The 16,153-nt window shown below is 41.1% G+C and overlaps 1 protein-coding gene across 1 annotated transcript in view; it reads left to right on the top strand.

Annotated features, from left to right (window-relative positions):
- LOC107117282 (transcription factor COE1-like) overlaps positions 1-15,625 on the top strand; it is a 103,139-nt gene extending 87,514 nt beyond the window's left edge. Inside the window, exon 5 of the mRNA XM_015419377.1 lies at positions 15,516-15,625. Within this exon, the coding sequence (XP_015274863.1) occupies positions 15,516-15,625 (110 nt within the window). The remainder of the gene's footprint in view (positions 1-15,515) is intronic.
- The last annotated feature ends 528 nt before the right edge of the window (positions 15,626-16,153 follow it).

Genomic DNA, 16,153 nt, shown 5'->3' with positions numbered 1-16,153 from the left:
AACATGGGGTAGGGAGCTTTCTTTTTCTCTTTAACCATTGTTTCGCTCAGTCTGACTCACGTTCATATCTGGTCTTCTGACTCCGCTTTGCATTGTTTCGCCCGCTCGATCTCCTACGTTTGCCCCGGTCGGCATCACTAGATCCCATTCGGGCACTGCGCAGGAAGGACCATTGGGACGGAGAAGCGCCTCAATTCACCCACAACGTGCAGGCGAAGAGGCGACTCCTCGTAAGTCCCCTGGCTAGGAGCCTTCCACCAGGCTCCTTGGGGGGGGTAACGGGCCAGCGCTCCCCCTCCTTCCCGCCGTGCACAGACCACATCCCCGGGAGGTCTGGGAGATGTGTCTGCCTACCGTACCGCCATCAACCGGAAGCGTCTCCATGTATTTCCCAATCCAGAGCTGGCAGCCCTACTGGTAATGTTGATTACTGCCCATGAAAGTGTTCAGAAATTTCAACTGCTCCAGAATGCTGCAGCCAGGGTGCTAACTGGAGTAGGTTGTAGGGACCATATCATTCTAGTCTTGTTCCACATACACTGGCTACCAATTTATTTCTGAGCCCAATAAAAGGTGTTAACCTTTAGAGTGCTAAGTGGTTTGGGACCAGCATACCTAAGAATCACTTACTTCCACAAGAACCTGCCTGAGGCCCTGCTTCATGTGTCCCTGTCTTTTAATATTAGGTTGGAACTGGGGAGAGAGAGAGAGAGAGAGAGAGAGAGAGACTGTCTGTTAGGCCATGAAACTCTTTCTCCAGGGATATTCATCTGCCCCCTTCTGTCTCTGTTTTCCACCAGCTCTCATTTCCATTATAATGGTCCCCATCATTTATACAAATCTGGATCTTGTGAAACGTGTTCAACAGGAAGGCTTACTAGCTGAGTGCTGGCTGATAAACTGAATTCATACTTGGTAGTTTGTTGGTTTGAAGTTGATCCCAAGTGGTTCACAGGATGAATAAATACGAAAAATCATGGGAGAAGAGCAGTTGTATAAATTTTTTAGAATCCTTTTTTAGAATTTCAAGTTTGACTCCTGATATTTTCTGAGGAATATAGAGGTACATAGATATACTGGAAGTGATAACTATGTTTCATATTGACACTGACCACAAAACATCTCTAGACAGGAAAACATGTAAGAATGGTAGCACCAAAAGACATAAGGAGAGAGTCAAAGTGAACTGCCCTTATAGACTTGAGAGAACACATACGGTATAATTAGGCTCCTTCTGGTAAATATGCTTATTGAACATAGTTCTGTCTAATACAGCCCAGTACACCAACATGAAAGCAGGTGTCCAAGCATAAGCTACTAACATGGAGGAACTGAACCTGGTTGTATGTTTGAGGAAAGCTTGGCAGCGTTCCCATGCTATCTCAACTGCTCTCACCAGAAATCCACAGAGATAATACATTGCAGAATAGAGGCAGAGGGTTGAATCCAGTGATTTTTTAACAGAATCTCACCCAATTCACCTCATTACTGTAGCCCCCATCTCACCTCTCTTGTTCACATAGGTCTCATGATCTCCAGCGTCACCTTTTTTAGTGTTTGAAGGAGATCCCTTTCCTTTTCCACCACCTGAAAATCTGGTTGGAACTGACCCCCAGGATCTTTGAAGTAGGTGTCTGTGGAGTAGCATGGTCCTAAAATATCTGCCATACACTGCCCCACATTTAGGTCTATATTCCAATCATGTGGTTTCAGAATGATGTTTTATTAAAACTTGATCACACTGAATAGCAAAAAAATATGCATGCTGCCTTCATTGGGGCAAACATTTTTTAGCTTTCCTTATTCTGCAGCAGTGGTTGCCTGAACCAACAGCTATGATAGGTGTTTGATCAATGTCAGTAGTGCTCTGAACCAGGTTTCTTGTCTCCCCAGTGCTAGAATAAGCTACAGCCTATTCTTATGAACTTTTCTTCTCAGGCTACTGGAGGCTTGATGGGCTTTGACTCCTGGCTGGGTCCATGTGTGAATCTTGTGAACCTTTTGGTTAAGAGTGCAGACAGAAATACTCTACATAAATAAATACTTTGAACACTGGTGGTGCAGGAACGAAGATTATAGTGTATGTTAGGCTTGTCAACCTCCAGTTCTCCCAGAATTACAACTGATCTCCAGACTACAGAGATCAGTTCCCTGGAGGAAATCACAGCTTTGGAGGTAGGGTTGCCAGGCCCAGTGATTGCACCAGCGGGGGAGGGACTTTCGAGGAGTGGGGGCGGAGCGCTGCAATCTGTTGATGTCACACAGAAATGACATCATCATGTCGGTGATGTCACATACCAATGCTCTGGTTTTGGGGCATCACCACGCAATGTCACCGATGTGATGATGTCACTCCCAGACTTATATCACCTGCAGCCAGGTCTGATCCAAACCTAAAAGTGGGGATGGTTGCTCTTTTGCAGTACAACATACCTCATAGGGTTGGTGTAGGATAAAAATGGAGTGAGAAGAATGGTGTACTTTGCCCTGAGCACTTTGGGGGAAAGGGTAGGGTCAAATAAAAATGTGATAGAATGGTTAGCCCTGGCCAGGTGTTGCTCAAAACGATCAGCCATCTGTTCTTCATTGTTTCCAGTACTGACCTTCACTTGTAAGCAGATTAACTTTCTGTCTGTGTCTTAGCTTCTCACTGAGTGGCAATAGACTCTTTCCACTTATCCTTCATTGCTTCTGCAGAATCCTTTTTCTTCACCCATTACATTTTTAATGTAATCTAATATTGCTTAAGATATAAAATGCAGTTTCCATACACAAATTTATAAATGTGAGCCCTGGACAACACAGTCCCAGAAAGGTGGGACTGTCTGTAGCTCTTGTTGAAGATATAGGTAAAGGTAAAGGCTCCCTTGCTCAAAAGCCAGTTGAATCCGATTCTAGGGTTGCGGTGCTCATCTCCATTTCAAAGCCGAAGAGCCAGCGCTGTCCGAAGACGTTTCCGTAATCATGTGGCCAGCATGACTAAACACCAAGGTGCATATACTCAATGGCAAATTTGGCTAGTCTCTGTATAATATGCAAAATAACCATAGATTTCTGTACAGCCAGTTTCCCTAACTATTTATGAACATTTTTTAAAAATACATTAACTTGTTCAGCATTAACTAATGTAAAATCCTTGCATTTTCTGTTGGGGAGGGGGAAAGTAGCACATTATTCTTTTGCGAGGGGTGGGAGAATTTCCAAATCTTGAGTATGTTTAAAAGTGGGTTCTGATCCCAAATGTTTAAAAGTGACTGCATTAGGCAGTTCACTGGTTCTTTATGGTTTAGCCAATACAATAGAAGGTAGACGATTTACAATCCACTTCAGATTTTTTAAAAGGGAGAGGATCCACATTCATGCATACAAACTCTCGCCTTTAGAAATGCCTCCCAGCCCTTTAAATAAAATGCAGGATTGGAGCAAGCCTGCCGATTAGTTTTAGTTAATTGAAAATTATAGGATTGACCCAAGAGGAAAATTTCGTTTGCACTCCAATCACTATTACAAATTAAGGAAAATTACTACAATTTTGTTTAGCTAAGGTTTCACACTGAGTTCACAAAATTAGCTCAGCCACCCTGACAAAGTCAGCACTTTGTTACTGATGGGGAGGGGAGAAATAATAGGCTGTGGTGTGTACAAACGAAGCACAGAAAAGAACTATGATGCTTTACAGAACTAGGCCAAGTGGTTTTAATTAGGATTATTAGTTCATTGTAAATTTTGAAGAACAATCAAACTAGCAGATTAGCTGTTTCTTTTAAAGCTAGGATTTCTTGCCATTCATTTTTCCCATGAGAACTTCTTTTAACTCCCACATAGCACTTTTTAAAAAACCAGTCTCATTATGGGCCTACAGGAAATGGACCAATTGGAAGTTCTGATACTGTAACATTCCACAGCAGTGTTCCAGTGGATGGGAGGTTTTCCACAGCGTTTGTCAGTGAATTCAGTGTTCTGGAACGTTTTACAAAACCACAGAGGCCAAATGTTTTCTCAGAGGAGTTTGGCCTCTGTTTTTGGCTGAAAACATTGAGGCATCACTTGGTGTTTATTTACCCTACATTTAAGAATGAGGAAAGAAGAGAGGAAAGAGAATTGGGGGTTGTGGGTGGTACAAAAGCCATTCAAGCATACTTTCCTCTCTGGTGAAAATGTCCTATCCATTAATGGCCTCATTTTGTGGTTAGGTCTCATTTAGAAGAAATTATTTTTAATCAGTGTTCAGCAAAATATCCCCTCAAGCCACCTGGCTGTAAACTTTTTTTTTTAACTGTTAAGTGCTTAAATTCTCAAAAGAAAATGCCTAGTGACCCATTAGAGTCTTTCCCCCCCTTTTAACTGCCAACAACTTAGAAATTTGATCTGTGGATGTATGTTCTATTCCTGATTCAAAGTTCTGTATGCAATGAGAAAATTCTACACTGTGAAAGTATTTTGTAAGAACTGTATTGCGAAGGACTTATTAAAAATATTCCTTCAGGTCCCCCCATAACTCATGTCATAGGCAGTTATTTGAAAAACAAACCAATTGATATTTGGATGTTAAATATAGACCACAAAACACCAAACAACCAGTGTTCATTAGGGTTGCCAAACTCCCGGTCAAGGTGGGGGTTCCCCTGAATTTAGGGGCTCCAATCCACCGTTTGCCAGTGAGGGAAGCTCCACCTCCAAACAGCCCCTTCCCGCATCACTATTGTCAGCGTGATGACATCACACAGAAGTAATGTCATCATGGCGGGCATGTTGCACAGTGAAGCTCCAGCATTTGGGCCGAAACTCTATGGTTACCAAAATGCCAGAGCATCAACACGCAACATGCCCGGTGTGATGATGTCACTTCTGGGTGATGTCATCATGCCGTGTACCTTTTGTGCACACAGGACAGACCCAGGAGTCCCCCGCCAAAAGTCAGGTAAGACCTGACAAACCTAGTGTTCATTGGATTCTATTTTTCCTGTGAACATTTAAAAGGCCAATATTACATGCAAATGAGGCATTTGAAACATATCTATATAATATCTAATACTGCTCTTTTTTTTACATCAAGTTCTCAGTAATATTGTTACATTGACATAATGGCAGAATGCCTAAAGCAATGACTGCACTAGGAAAATTGTTGCAGTTCCTTGGAGAATTTTTTAAAAAATATATTTTCTTTTTTAAAATTCTTATTTCAGAAGGAAGTTTTTTATAAACACACTCAAGCAACCTCATGACAGCAACTACTTTTTTGCATGGATTTGGCCTTTTACTGGAAAGAGATAATATTGTTTTCCAGCAAAAACTGACAGGATAAACAATGTCCAACTGACACAAGGAGGCACAGAATGTGATTTGTGTAGTTGGGAAGGTGACTGTCTGCGTATGAGGCAATCCCAACTGGGGTAGCTAGGAATGGGGTTAAGGTTACTAGACACAAAAACCTTACTTTCATAAAGGTGCCTCTTGATCAACAAAGGTTATTTTGGGTGTTCGATCGTTCATCCAAAATTTCAAGTGGGTATGCATTTTTTAAAAAAATATATATCTCAACCATTTTACAGCTGACCTTGTGCTAGTCACACACTGTCAGCCTAACCTACTTCACAAGCTTGTTGCGAAGATAAAATGGAGGTGAGGAGAGTGATGGAAGCTGCTTTTTTTTAATTTACATTTTATTATTGAGTATATCAGTCCAACACAAACATAATTCACTATTCATCTTATTGATATGCTCATTTTCCAGTTTTAACAATCGTGAAACAAACAATCAAAAGAAAAAAAATCCATCTGAGGTTACTATTGCAACAACCAATTTTTTTTCTCTCTTTTAATCCCTCTTCTTTTCTTATGCCCCTATCTTACCCGTTTGTAAATCCCATCCAACTTCCCCATAACTTATAAATCCTCATAATACCACTTGAAAACTACAGTTTCTGCTAACTCACATAATACTATTTTCTTCTTTCATCTTCTTCTGTACCTGAAACGAAAAGTTGAAAGGGTTGCCTCCGGTTATGGGGGCTGTAGAGAACACCTCTACAGCGAGAGGTCAAATAACCTCTCTCCCTATATACGGAGGTCTTGGGAGGGGCACGCTCTTCGCCTCCTTGCTACACCCAGTTATACCAATACATACTCTAAACTATGGAAGCTGCTTTTAAAAATCCTATGCTTTTTAAAAAAAGATAAAATGGGTCATCATTGAACAAGACTTTATGTTTCCATGATTCAGAATAATTGTAACATATAGAATAAGAACAAAGTTAGAGCCCAATGGCACCTTTAAGACTAACAAAGTTTTATTCAAGGTGTTGGTCTTAAAGGTGCCATTGGACTCTAACTGCCCACAGCTGCCCACCTTGATATAGAATAAGAGATAGCATGATGCCTATTTGTTTCAGATAAAATAACTCCCTCCTTACCTCTTGGATGTTTATTTCTGAAATATATTTAAGTTACTGATGGAGATAAATGACACTGGAGAAAACTCAATAAAAAGTGTCCCCCCCGACATTTAAATTCATTCATGCGTGCCTGCCCCATCATGAGGTGCCAAACACCCCCTAAGCTCTTCCATCTGGTGTTTACACTATCTTTTGATGGTGGACTGCCTCTCCAACATTTGGAGGAAGAGGGAAGATCCCCCCATCCTCATGAGTACCTGGATGAATACTGTGTCTACTGTACCTCAACTGTTTTGGATGTAGTTTCTCCAGGGTATGCGAGAGTTAGGCTGTGATCACACTGGCAGCTTGGCACAATATGGTGCTGCCTCTAATTGAACCGGGTTGAAGTATAGTGGGATATATCAGACACACAGCACACCCTGCTGTGGGTTACCTATGGAGACATCCCATGGTAAAGCATCCACATTATTGTGGTGCCTCAGCCACAAAGCGAACGGCAAAAAAATCCAAAAACCATGTGTGTGCATAGTGTGCATGTGCATGCATGCACACATAGGCAGCTCTTTTAAAAAACCGCCTCCATAGCGGCAGAACGGATCTGCAGGTTCACACTGCCAAATCTGTTCTGCACACGCTCCCTCGTGTTCAGACAGCCGGCCACGCGCAATGAATGCACAGGGAAACAAAAACACCACTTCAGAGGTGGTGGCTTTTTAACCCAGCTCCAAGTCGTCCTCTGACGGGGTGAGTACGCCCGGGGAATGCCTGACAGATGTGGCTGTATGATTGTGCCCATTTAATCCATTTGTAAAATGTGCCTATATCGGGCCAAACTGCCAGTCTGAACACAACCTTAGAGAGGCATGACTCCTGGCTGGCAACGCCAATGCTAGTAGTGACACAGCTAAATCCATAAGAGGCTGACTGCAAGGTATGAAGACAGAAGAGAAAATTAGAAACGTTTACATTACATGTCAAGATTCCTTTTTCTTTTCCTATTTAATAAGCAGCAGAAATAAATATGATTTTTCATTTTTAGAAAAGAAAATCTTATATATATTTCAAACAAAAAATCTGTTTAATAAACTTTCTACAGGTCTCAGCATCAAGTGGGGAAGGGAGAACATGTATGAAAGGTATCTTTCATACAGATGCTGGGACAGATGCTACCTGTATCAGTTCAGCCAGTGTGCTTGTAGGAAAAAAAACATACACCCCCCCCAACTTGGTTTAGAAGAGCTAGCATTTGTAGAGCTAAATACTATCAGCATAATGCAGTGCAGCAGACCCTATAATTGAAACATACCTTGTGTCTGTAAGACATTTGCAGCTACTGCCAAACTAAAGCCTATCATGAATGAAACATTTTATTTTGCATGCTCTATGCTCATACCTCTTAAGAAATATATTCTTTTTCTTTCTAAGGACCCTGTGAAGGCCTATACGGCACAGGGTTTCCAGATCATTAAAAAATAATTCCACCCCCTCTCAGTATTATAAGTCTAAAGGAGCCTGAGGCCTTACTCACAACCTTGACTTTTTGCTGTCTGCCCTAAGTGAATAAGTGATAAGGCCAGCAAAGATATAAATCATTGAAATCCCTGTCCAAAGAAAACATATTGACTACAGCCAAGCAAATAACAGCCCATAACCAATGGTTCCATTCATCATTTATGTAATAGGGGATATAAAGTATTTTCTACCTATGAAACTGCAAGGAGGAGGAAGACACTGATAAGCCCCCAATCTAAGCTATGTGATTTGATTATTAAGGGGCATGAACTGTTTGTCACATTTCTTCAATCTTCAAAATGTGCTGCTATTTCTAAACTATAAATTCGCAGTAAGGATTAGGAGGCTATTAACAATAAAGGGTCAACTAGACTTTATATGCCTTTCTGGCAATATTCATGCAATCCCATGGATCCTCGGATCTTCTAACCTATTTAATGCGGTATAACAGTTATCTGACCTTCATAGCCAATAAACCATTTTGTGCTTTGCAGCTCTAACAATAAATTAACCCACAGGGTCACTGAAATTTATCTTGCAAATCCTTTCCTTTATCCTTACCCAAATGCTTTCATTTTCACACCCTTGCTTCCAAACTTTGCTGTGTTTGATTGGTCTTCCTTGGTTTTATATTCTATTGTTATTTTAGAACAGCTGCTGGTATATTATTACCCACTTCTAAAAGCTTGGTCTGTTAATCTCAAAGGACTTCCCCTGAAAAAGACTCTGTTGATTTAAATGAGTCATATACTGATACCAGGTTTTAAGCATTGGACAGCATGTGTCCAAAGCAGATTCTTAATCTGTAAAACAGTTTTAAAAAGTCCAGTTCTCAAAATTATTTAGGATTTAAACAGATTTTCACTAGCAAGTCTCTTGAAAGTTAGGTTTAGAAATATGATTTAGGCACTGCTTATAGAAAGTTCATTAAGATCAAGCTATATGTGAAACTGACATTACCATGAGTGGATTTTGGTGAGGTCTACAAGAAAGGGAAGGGTGGCGAGATTCTTTCTGCAAACTCCGCTGCATTTGGAATTGTCCAGTCTACTATTTTTGGTCAAGCTCCTGTTTCTTCAATAGAAGGAGAAATTCAGCAGGTGAAGTTTTCCTATAGTAAGTTCCACAGAGTTTTTCTTTGTAAGTGGGCTATTAGTGGTACAGGAGCCATGGCAGTGGGGGGGGAAATCACTGGAGAAGAACTCAGAATTAGATAAAGGCATCTAGAGGACGGGGCACTAATAACACCTCCCCTTTGTTAGCTGTTTGGGGAAATGGAAGGTTGCATATTAATCTTTCACGTTGTGCTTATGTTTGTGAACTCTAAAGTTAAATGAGTTTAACATACCCATTAAGAAAAGACTTTTGAAATGTCCTGAAGCCCACCAAATTAATATAGCCCTCCAAAGTTACTTCACATTGCTAAATTTTGCATTACATTGCAAAGTGTGCAAAGAAATAATTGTATTGCCACAGAAGTATACCAACTGCTTAAGAGGATGAAGAAGATGGTAATAGCTGAAATTAAATAAAGACTTAAAGGACCACTGGCATGTCTTGAAAACAGCAAAAGGTCTTCTTTCAGGAAGGTATAGAAGAAAGGGGGGGGAGCATGCCTTGTTGCTACACTTGTTATTGTCCCTCTACCCTTCCACCATTTTAGCTCAGCCAACATAATCTTTCACCTTCTTCCTGCAAACATAAATTATGGTTAACCACCTGGCATTAGGAGCTGCCAGTTTGAACTGCTTGTTCATTTGCACCTGGGCTTTGGTGCTGGTGGTTAACATCAGGAAGCCCTCTCTTCCAGCAGATGTAGGGTTAATTAAAAAACAGAAAAAAACCCAATAATCCTTTCCCTCCCCCCCTGTATTTCTTTGTAGAAGAAGTAACTGAACATACTGAAGTAATTGTCTGAACATTAGTTAGAAACTCACATTTATACATTTCCTTTTTGTCAAATCAGGATGACTTGCAATTTAAATTTTAAAAGGAACACATAGGAACAAATCCTTCAGAGCTGTGTTGCAGACCCACAACTATGAACACAAGGAACTGTTTCCTTACAGGAACTGTTTCCTTACTTTTCAAAAACTATTTAACCCCCCACCCCCAAATATATCATTAGCACAATTAGAACCAAGCTGAAATACATATCCATAAAAACAATGAAATATAGGACAGAAAGGAGGGATCGCTGTGTGAACACCAAACGAAACAGCATGGGCAGACAAACCTCTCTGGGGGTTCTAGAGTTTTGATGCCACAACTGAGAAAGCCCTCTTCTCGGTTGCCAGAAGGTGGGGGCACCTAAAGCAGAGCTTCCAAAGATGATTGTCCTTCACGTATGCTGGTACCAAGCTATACAGGGTTAAAAGGGCAACACTTTGACTTGTTCCTGGAAACAAATTGGGGGCCAAATTGGGATTTTTTTAAAGTGTAATTATTACTGAATCAGCTCATAAACTTTTAAAAAAAACTGTGATTGCTTTGTGGATTAAAAATGGTGGGGTTTTTTCCAAGGTCAGATGCCTATAAACCCTTTGTGGTTAGATTGTAGAAGTATATGGCAATGAAAGATAAATAGTTGTTCTCTTTTTTTCTGTCTTCTTCATTAGATTGTGTTGTTCAGCATTAATCTGAGCACAGAAGGTAGAGCTAAATTCTCCCCTTTATCATGATTACATCATTGTGTTCTTCTAACCCAGTTTGGTTGATGACCTCTTGACTTCAGCAGATTATGATTATAGCAAAGTGTATGGGAAATGATCATACAGTGGGTATAGGTTTCACTTGTTTAGCTACACTGTTACTTTTACAATAAGCTCATGGGTACCAAAATCACAGAGTAATTAACTTATATTGCTTCCTCACCAAGGGGTCCGTGGGTAGCTTCCATTAATGCCTAAAGAAGATACTTTTTGTTCAGACCCAGCTGAGCTCTGAGCAGGAGCAGGAGCAGGAGACAGAGGGGTGAGTGGTTTTTTATTTGCTTTCAGCGGAGAGGATCCAGCTGAGGATTTTGGTGGGAGAACTGGTCTGGGAGTGTGTGGAAGCGCTTGGAGTTTTTGCAGATTCCTGGCTGCTTGAGAGAGGAAAGGGCATTGTTTGACTGTGATTGACTGCAATTGAGAGGAAAAGGAAGGGGCATTGTTTTGCATGTGATTGAGTGCCTGGGTGCATTTGAATAGCTGCTGCCAGCACTCTGCTGGGGGAGGCCTCTATTTAAGGAAACACCTGGCCAGAGGCAGAGGAGACCCAGCTGAGCTCTGAGCAGGAACAGGAGCAGGAGACAGAAGGGTGAGTGGTTTTTTATTTGCTTTCAGCGGAGAGGATCCAGCTGAGGATTTTGGTGGGAGAACTGGTCTGGGAGTGTGTGGAAGCGCTTGGAGTTTTTGCAGATTCCTGGCTGCTTGAGAGAGGAAAGGGCATTGTTTGACTGTGATTGACTGCAATTGAGAGGAACATACTGAAGTAATTGTCTGAACATTAGTTAGAAACTCACATTTATACATTTCCTTTTTGTCAAATCAGGATGACTTGCAATTTAAATTTTAAAAGGAACACATAGGAACAAATCCTTCAGAGCTGTGTTGCAGACCCACAACTATGAACACAAGGAACTGTTTCCTTACAGGAACTGTTTCCTTACTTTTGAAAAACTATTTAACCCCCCCACCCCCAAATATATCATTAGCACAATTAGAACCAAGCTGAAATACGTATCCATAAAAACAATGAAATATAGGACAGAAAGGAGGGATCGCTGTGTGAACACCAAACGAAGCAGCATGGGCAGACAAACCTCTCTGGGGGTTCTAGAGTTTTGATGCCACAACTGAGAAAGCCCTCTTCTCGGTTGCCAGAAGGTGGGGGCACCTAAAGCAGAGCTTCCAAAGATGATTGTCCTTCACGTATGCTGGTACCAAGCTATACAGGGTTAAAAGGGCAACACTTTGACTTGTTCCTGGAAACAAATTGGGGGCCAAATTGGGATTTTTTAAAAGTGTAATTATTTCTGAATTAGCTCATAAACTTAAAAAAAAAAAACTGATTGCTTTGTGGATTAAAAATGGTGGGTTTTTTCCAAGGTCAGATGCCTATAAACCCTTTGTGGTTAGATTGTAGAAGTATATGGCAATGAAAGATAAATAGTTGTTCTCTTTTTTCTGTCTTCTTCGTTAGATTGTGTTGTTCAGCATTAATCTGAGTGCTGAAGGTAGAGCTAAATTCTTCCCTTTATCCTCATGATTACATCATTGTGTTCTTCTAACCCAGTTTGGATGATGACCTCTTGACTTCAGCAGATTATGATTATAGCAAAGTGTATGGGAAATGATCATACAGTGGGTATAGGTTTCACTTGTTTAGCTACACTGTTACTTTTACAATAAGCTCATGGGTACCAAAATCACAGAGTAATTAACTTATATTGCTTCCTCACCAAGGGGTCCGTGGGTAGCTTCCATTAATGCCTAAAGAAGATACTTTTTGTTAAGATGCTATAAGAGTACTGCAGCAGATAAGTTAACATGATTTGATTTGCAGACACTTTAAACACTTAGCAGGAGACAGCTCTGGAAGCTAATTAAATCATTTGGAGGTGCACAAAATTATATGCTTTTGTAAGAAACAATTTCAGTGAATTATGCTGGCCCTTTAACTGAGATCATGCATGGAGGTGGTGGAGAAGCAAATTTTGCTTAGAATTAAATTTCAGAAGAATTGTGACTATCAGTGCTGTGTTTATAACGCTGGATCTTTTGAAACTGCTGTTGTAGTTCTTAGTTCTGAAGCCAATTCCAGGTTTCAACTTTGTTCCATGAAAATCTTTCCTCTTACACTTTCGATTAACTTGCCCTTTTCACCCTAGTATAGTGGCTGAGTTAAACCCCCCAACACACACACACACGCACACACACACACAATATTGGTACACTCACTACCTTTCAGATACTGCATCTTATTTAGTGTACCGGAATTCCCAGTTTAAAGTAATCACAAAATTTATGGAGAAACGGATAAAAAAGGTTGTAAAATATCGATTTGGGGAAAATAATAACACAACTCATCTATAATAAGAAGAAAAATGAAGCAATAATTCAGGGGGTATTGAGCGGCCTGCTGCTAGTCGTATTGATCTGGTTCTTTAGTGTGTGAAATCGCACCTGAGATTGGAACTGCATTCCTTCGCTCATTATTTCAGAGATAGCATTACCTTGTTATGTGGGCCTTGTAGAGCTTAGGCTGTTATAAGAGGACCCCTGCTCAAAATAATCACAAAACATTATGGCCTTAAAACCACACTGCTCTTCCTTGCTTGAATCTTATTGCAATCCAGTGTGAGTATTCGTTTGTCTATCATACCGAGTTCTATTGCCCCATTGTTTCCTTAAAGCCCTCTATTGTGCTCATTATATAGCTTAGGGAATGAACTAGAGGATAGTTGTGTTTGCCCATTACCAGAATTTCTTCTACTTAATTATGTGGTATCTTTATCATAGGATAAGCAAGTTATTGTTTATATATGTTAACGGCTGCTAGACTCATTTTTGCAAGACGTGGAAGCCTAAAATCATCCCCAGGAAAGAAGAATGACTGGGGGAAATTAACGTTTTTTTCATGATATTCAAACACACAGCTTTGCAAAGATATAAAGATGAACATAGTTTGGAAAAGGCTTGGGAAGATATAATTACTTGGATAGATGATATTTGCGCTCTCGCTCTCTCTCTCTCTCTCTCTCTCTCTCTCTCTCTATATATATATATATATATATATATCTGTTATTAATGTTGTTTTTCCATGAAAGCCTTTCTTTCTGTGTGTATGTGTATAAAGAAAATATACATTTTAGAAAGTTATTTGTCATCCCCTGGTCTTATTTGGAACTGGACCATAGGGCCTTACCCAAGCAATCTTCCTCCCAGCAAAAAAAAATTAGGACACAAGACGACTTTATGGGTTCAACTAGTTTATTTATTTAAATGGCTGGTCTGGATCGTTGCTTATTAAAATATGCTAACCTGTTCAAAGGCATGCAGTTCTAGGCAGCATACCATTGGCTGACTTTTATAGTCCAGCACAACCCTGGCTCCAAACTTGGCCAGCACATCTGCTGGCACTTGTTTACTCTCACCCGCATTCACACTATGTACTGAGAGGTGTCAGCCTCATCTCCCTCCCCGTATGTACCACAAGGCCAATACCAGGTTTGAAATGATGCTGCTCAGCCACAAGAGTGCTTCTTCCCAGCACCCTTTACTCTAAGGCATGTGATGGCCTGTTCCAAATGCGCCCAGTGCCTCATGGTGTTTGCCTATTATCCCTACCTATCATGGCCAACCTATGCAATTCCTGCCAATAAGTTGTAGCCTAACCAGTCTAAGACCAGGCCTACTTAAATGCTGCTCTTTCTAGAACATCATGATGCAGGCAAAAAAGGTTCCCCAAAAAGCCAACCTGGTGAAAACCATTAGATTCCTGCTTGGACCTACAAAAACAACCAACTAATCCTGCAATATCCCATGGGAGTGGGGTGTCATAGGACTGCTAACTCTGGCTTTGTGAATTCATGGAGATTCGGGGCTGGTGCCTAGGGAAGGTGGAGTTTGTAGTGTGGAGGAAGCTCAGCCGGGATCTCCAGATTACATTGACCAATACCCCTGGAGGAAATGGCAGCTTTGGAGGTTACAAAGCTGCCATTTCCTCCAGGGGTATTGGTCAATGTAATCTGGAGATCAGTTTTAATTCGGGGTGAACTCCAGACCCATTGTGGAGTGTGGCAACCCTAGCAGTGGGTCAGACACAGTCAGAAAAAGCCTTCCCAGGAGGGGGTATAGCTCCTTTATATAGCCATCTTGCTTCCTTCTCCCAATTGGCTGTAGCCTCTCCAGCCCTGTCCAGCCCTGTCCAGCCCAATACTGCCTCATTCCTCCTTTGAAAGAAGGGTAGGGTTGCCAAACCTCCCAGTTTGGCAGGGGTCCCCCACTTTTTTGGGGCTTCTACCCACTGCTGGCCAGCTGGCTGCCGGGGGAAGTCCCGCCCCCAAGCCCCAACACCCACAGCCACCCCTCTCCCTTCTTTCTTGAGAGAGCTCTCTGCACTTAAAGGGGCCCCTTTAAATGCAGGGAGCCGGCATTTCCAGCGCACCCAATCTCTGTGGAAATCGGGTGCGCGGGGGGGGGGACACCAGCTCTCTGCACTTAAAGGGGGGATGTCCCCAACGTGACATCATCACGTCAGGGATGCCCTGACCACTCCAGGAACACCCCCCCAAAGTCCCTCGCTGGGGGTGAAGATAGGACTTGGCAACCCTAAAGAAGGGGCTGGGGCAAATGAATCCATGGCACCAGTGCCCTGAATGCCCCTTTTCTATACTTTCTATGTAATGCTATTTACTAGTAAAATAATATATGACCACATATAGTACAACTTTATTTTGTTTCTTGTTTTAAACAGTTCTATCTCACCTATCTCCTTAGACTCAAGGCAGTGACTGTTCCAGCTGACATCTAACCTTTTTGGATAATCTTCTTCAAAATCCATAAAAATGTGTTAGGTGGGCTCTGTGGAATTTTTGTCTTTTTTCCTTTTGAAAATTAGATCTCCTTGTAGTGTCACAAACTGTTTTTGAAGAATCTGAAAGTGGTTTGCCATGTGGCATGGCAACATCTGATCAAGAAGAGTATCTGAGTCCAGCTGGGTTCATATAACTAATTGTGTGATTCTTTGGAGGACAGCCCTAGTGTTTGGATAAGTGAGACTATTACTCCTACAGCATTATATTGACATGGACCACAAATGACACAGTATATGCAGATAAGTAGGTAACTTAGATACAATTAAATTATGTAATTGAGGAAATGTGTAACGCCTGCATGCTGTGTATTGCAAAAAGTCTTAACTGCATTTTCCCAGTATTTTGTCTTGGATCCATTTATTTTGAGAACCAGTACTAGAAAAGATGTATCTAAACACTGCTAGGTTACCTAACATTAAACAGTCACTCACATCATGCAGCACTGCTTACTTGTTTATGTGCTGACTTCTGCAAAAGCAGTGCACTTAATAATTAGAAATAAATAATTTAAAAGAAAAACAGAAAAGGCTCAAGTTAACATGGAAAGATGAAAATCGAAGAAAAATTGCCCAAGATATGAAAATAGTACCTCGCTGGATAGACTCACATTTCCAGCTTTCTAAAGGTAGCTGTACCTTAAATAGGAAACTAGACTTGTCTT

The sequence above is a fragment of the Gekko japonicus genome, unplaced genomic scaffold (genome assembly GCF_001447785.1).
Source record: "Gekko japonicus isolate JY-2015 unplaced genomic scaffold, Gekko_japonicus_V1.1 scaffold406, whole genome shotgun sequence".
NCBI classification, from domain to species: Eukaryota; Metazoa; Chordata; class Lepidosauria; order Squamata; family Gekkonidae; genus Gekko; species Gekko japonicus.
Note: the sequence above shows the minus strand (reverse complement) of the source record. Positions and strands in the feature narration are given on the sequence as shown.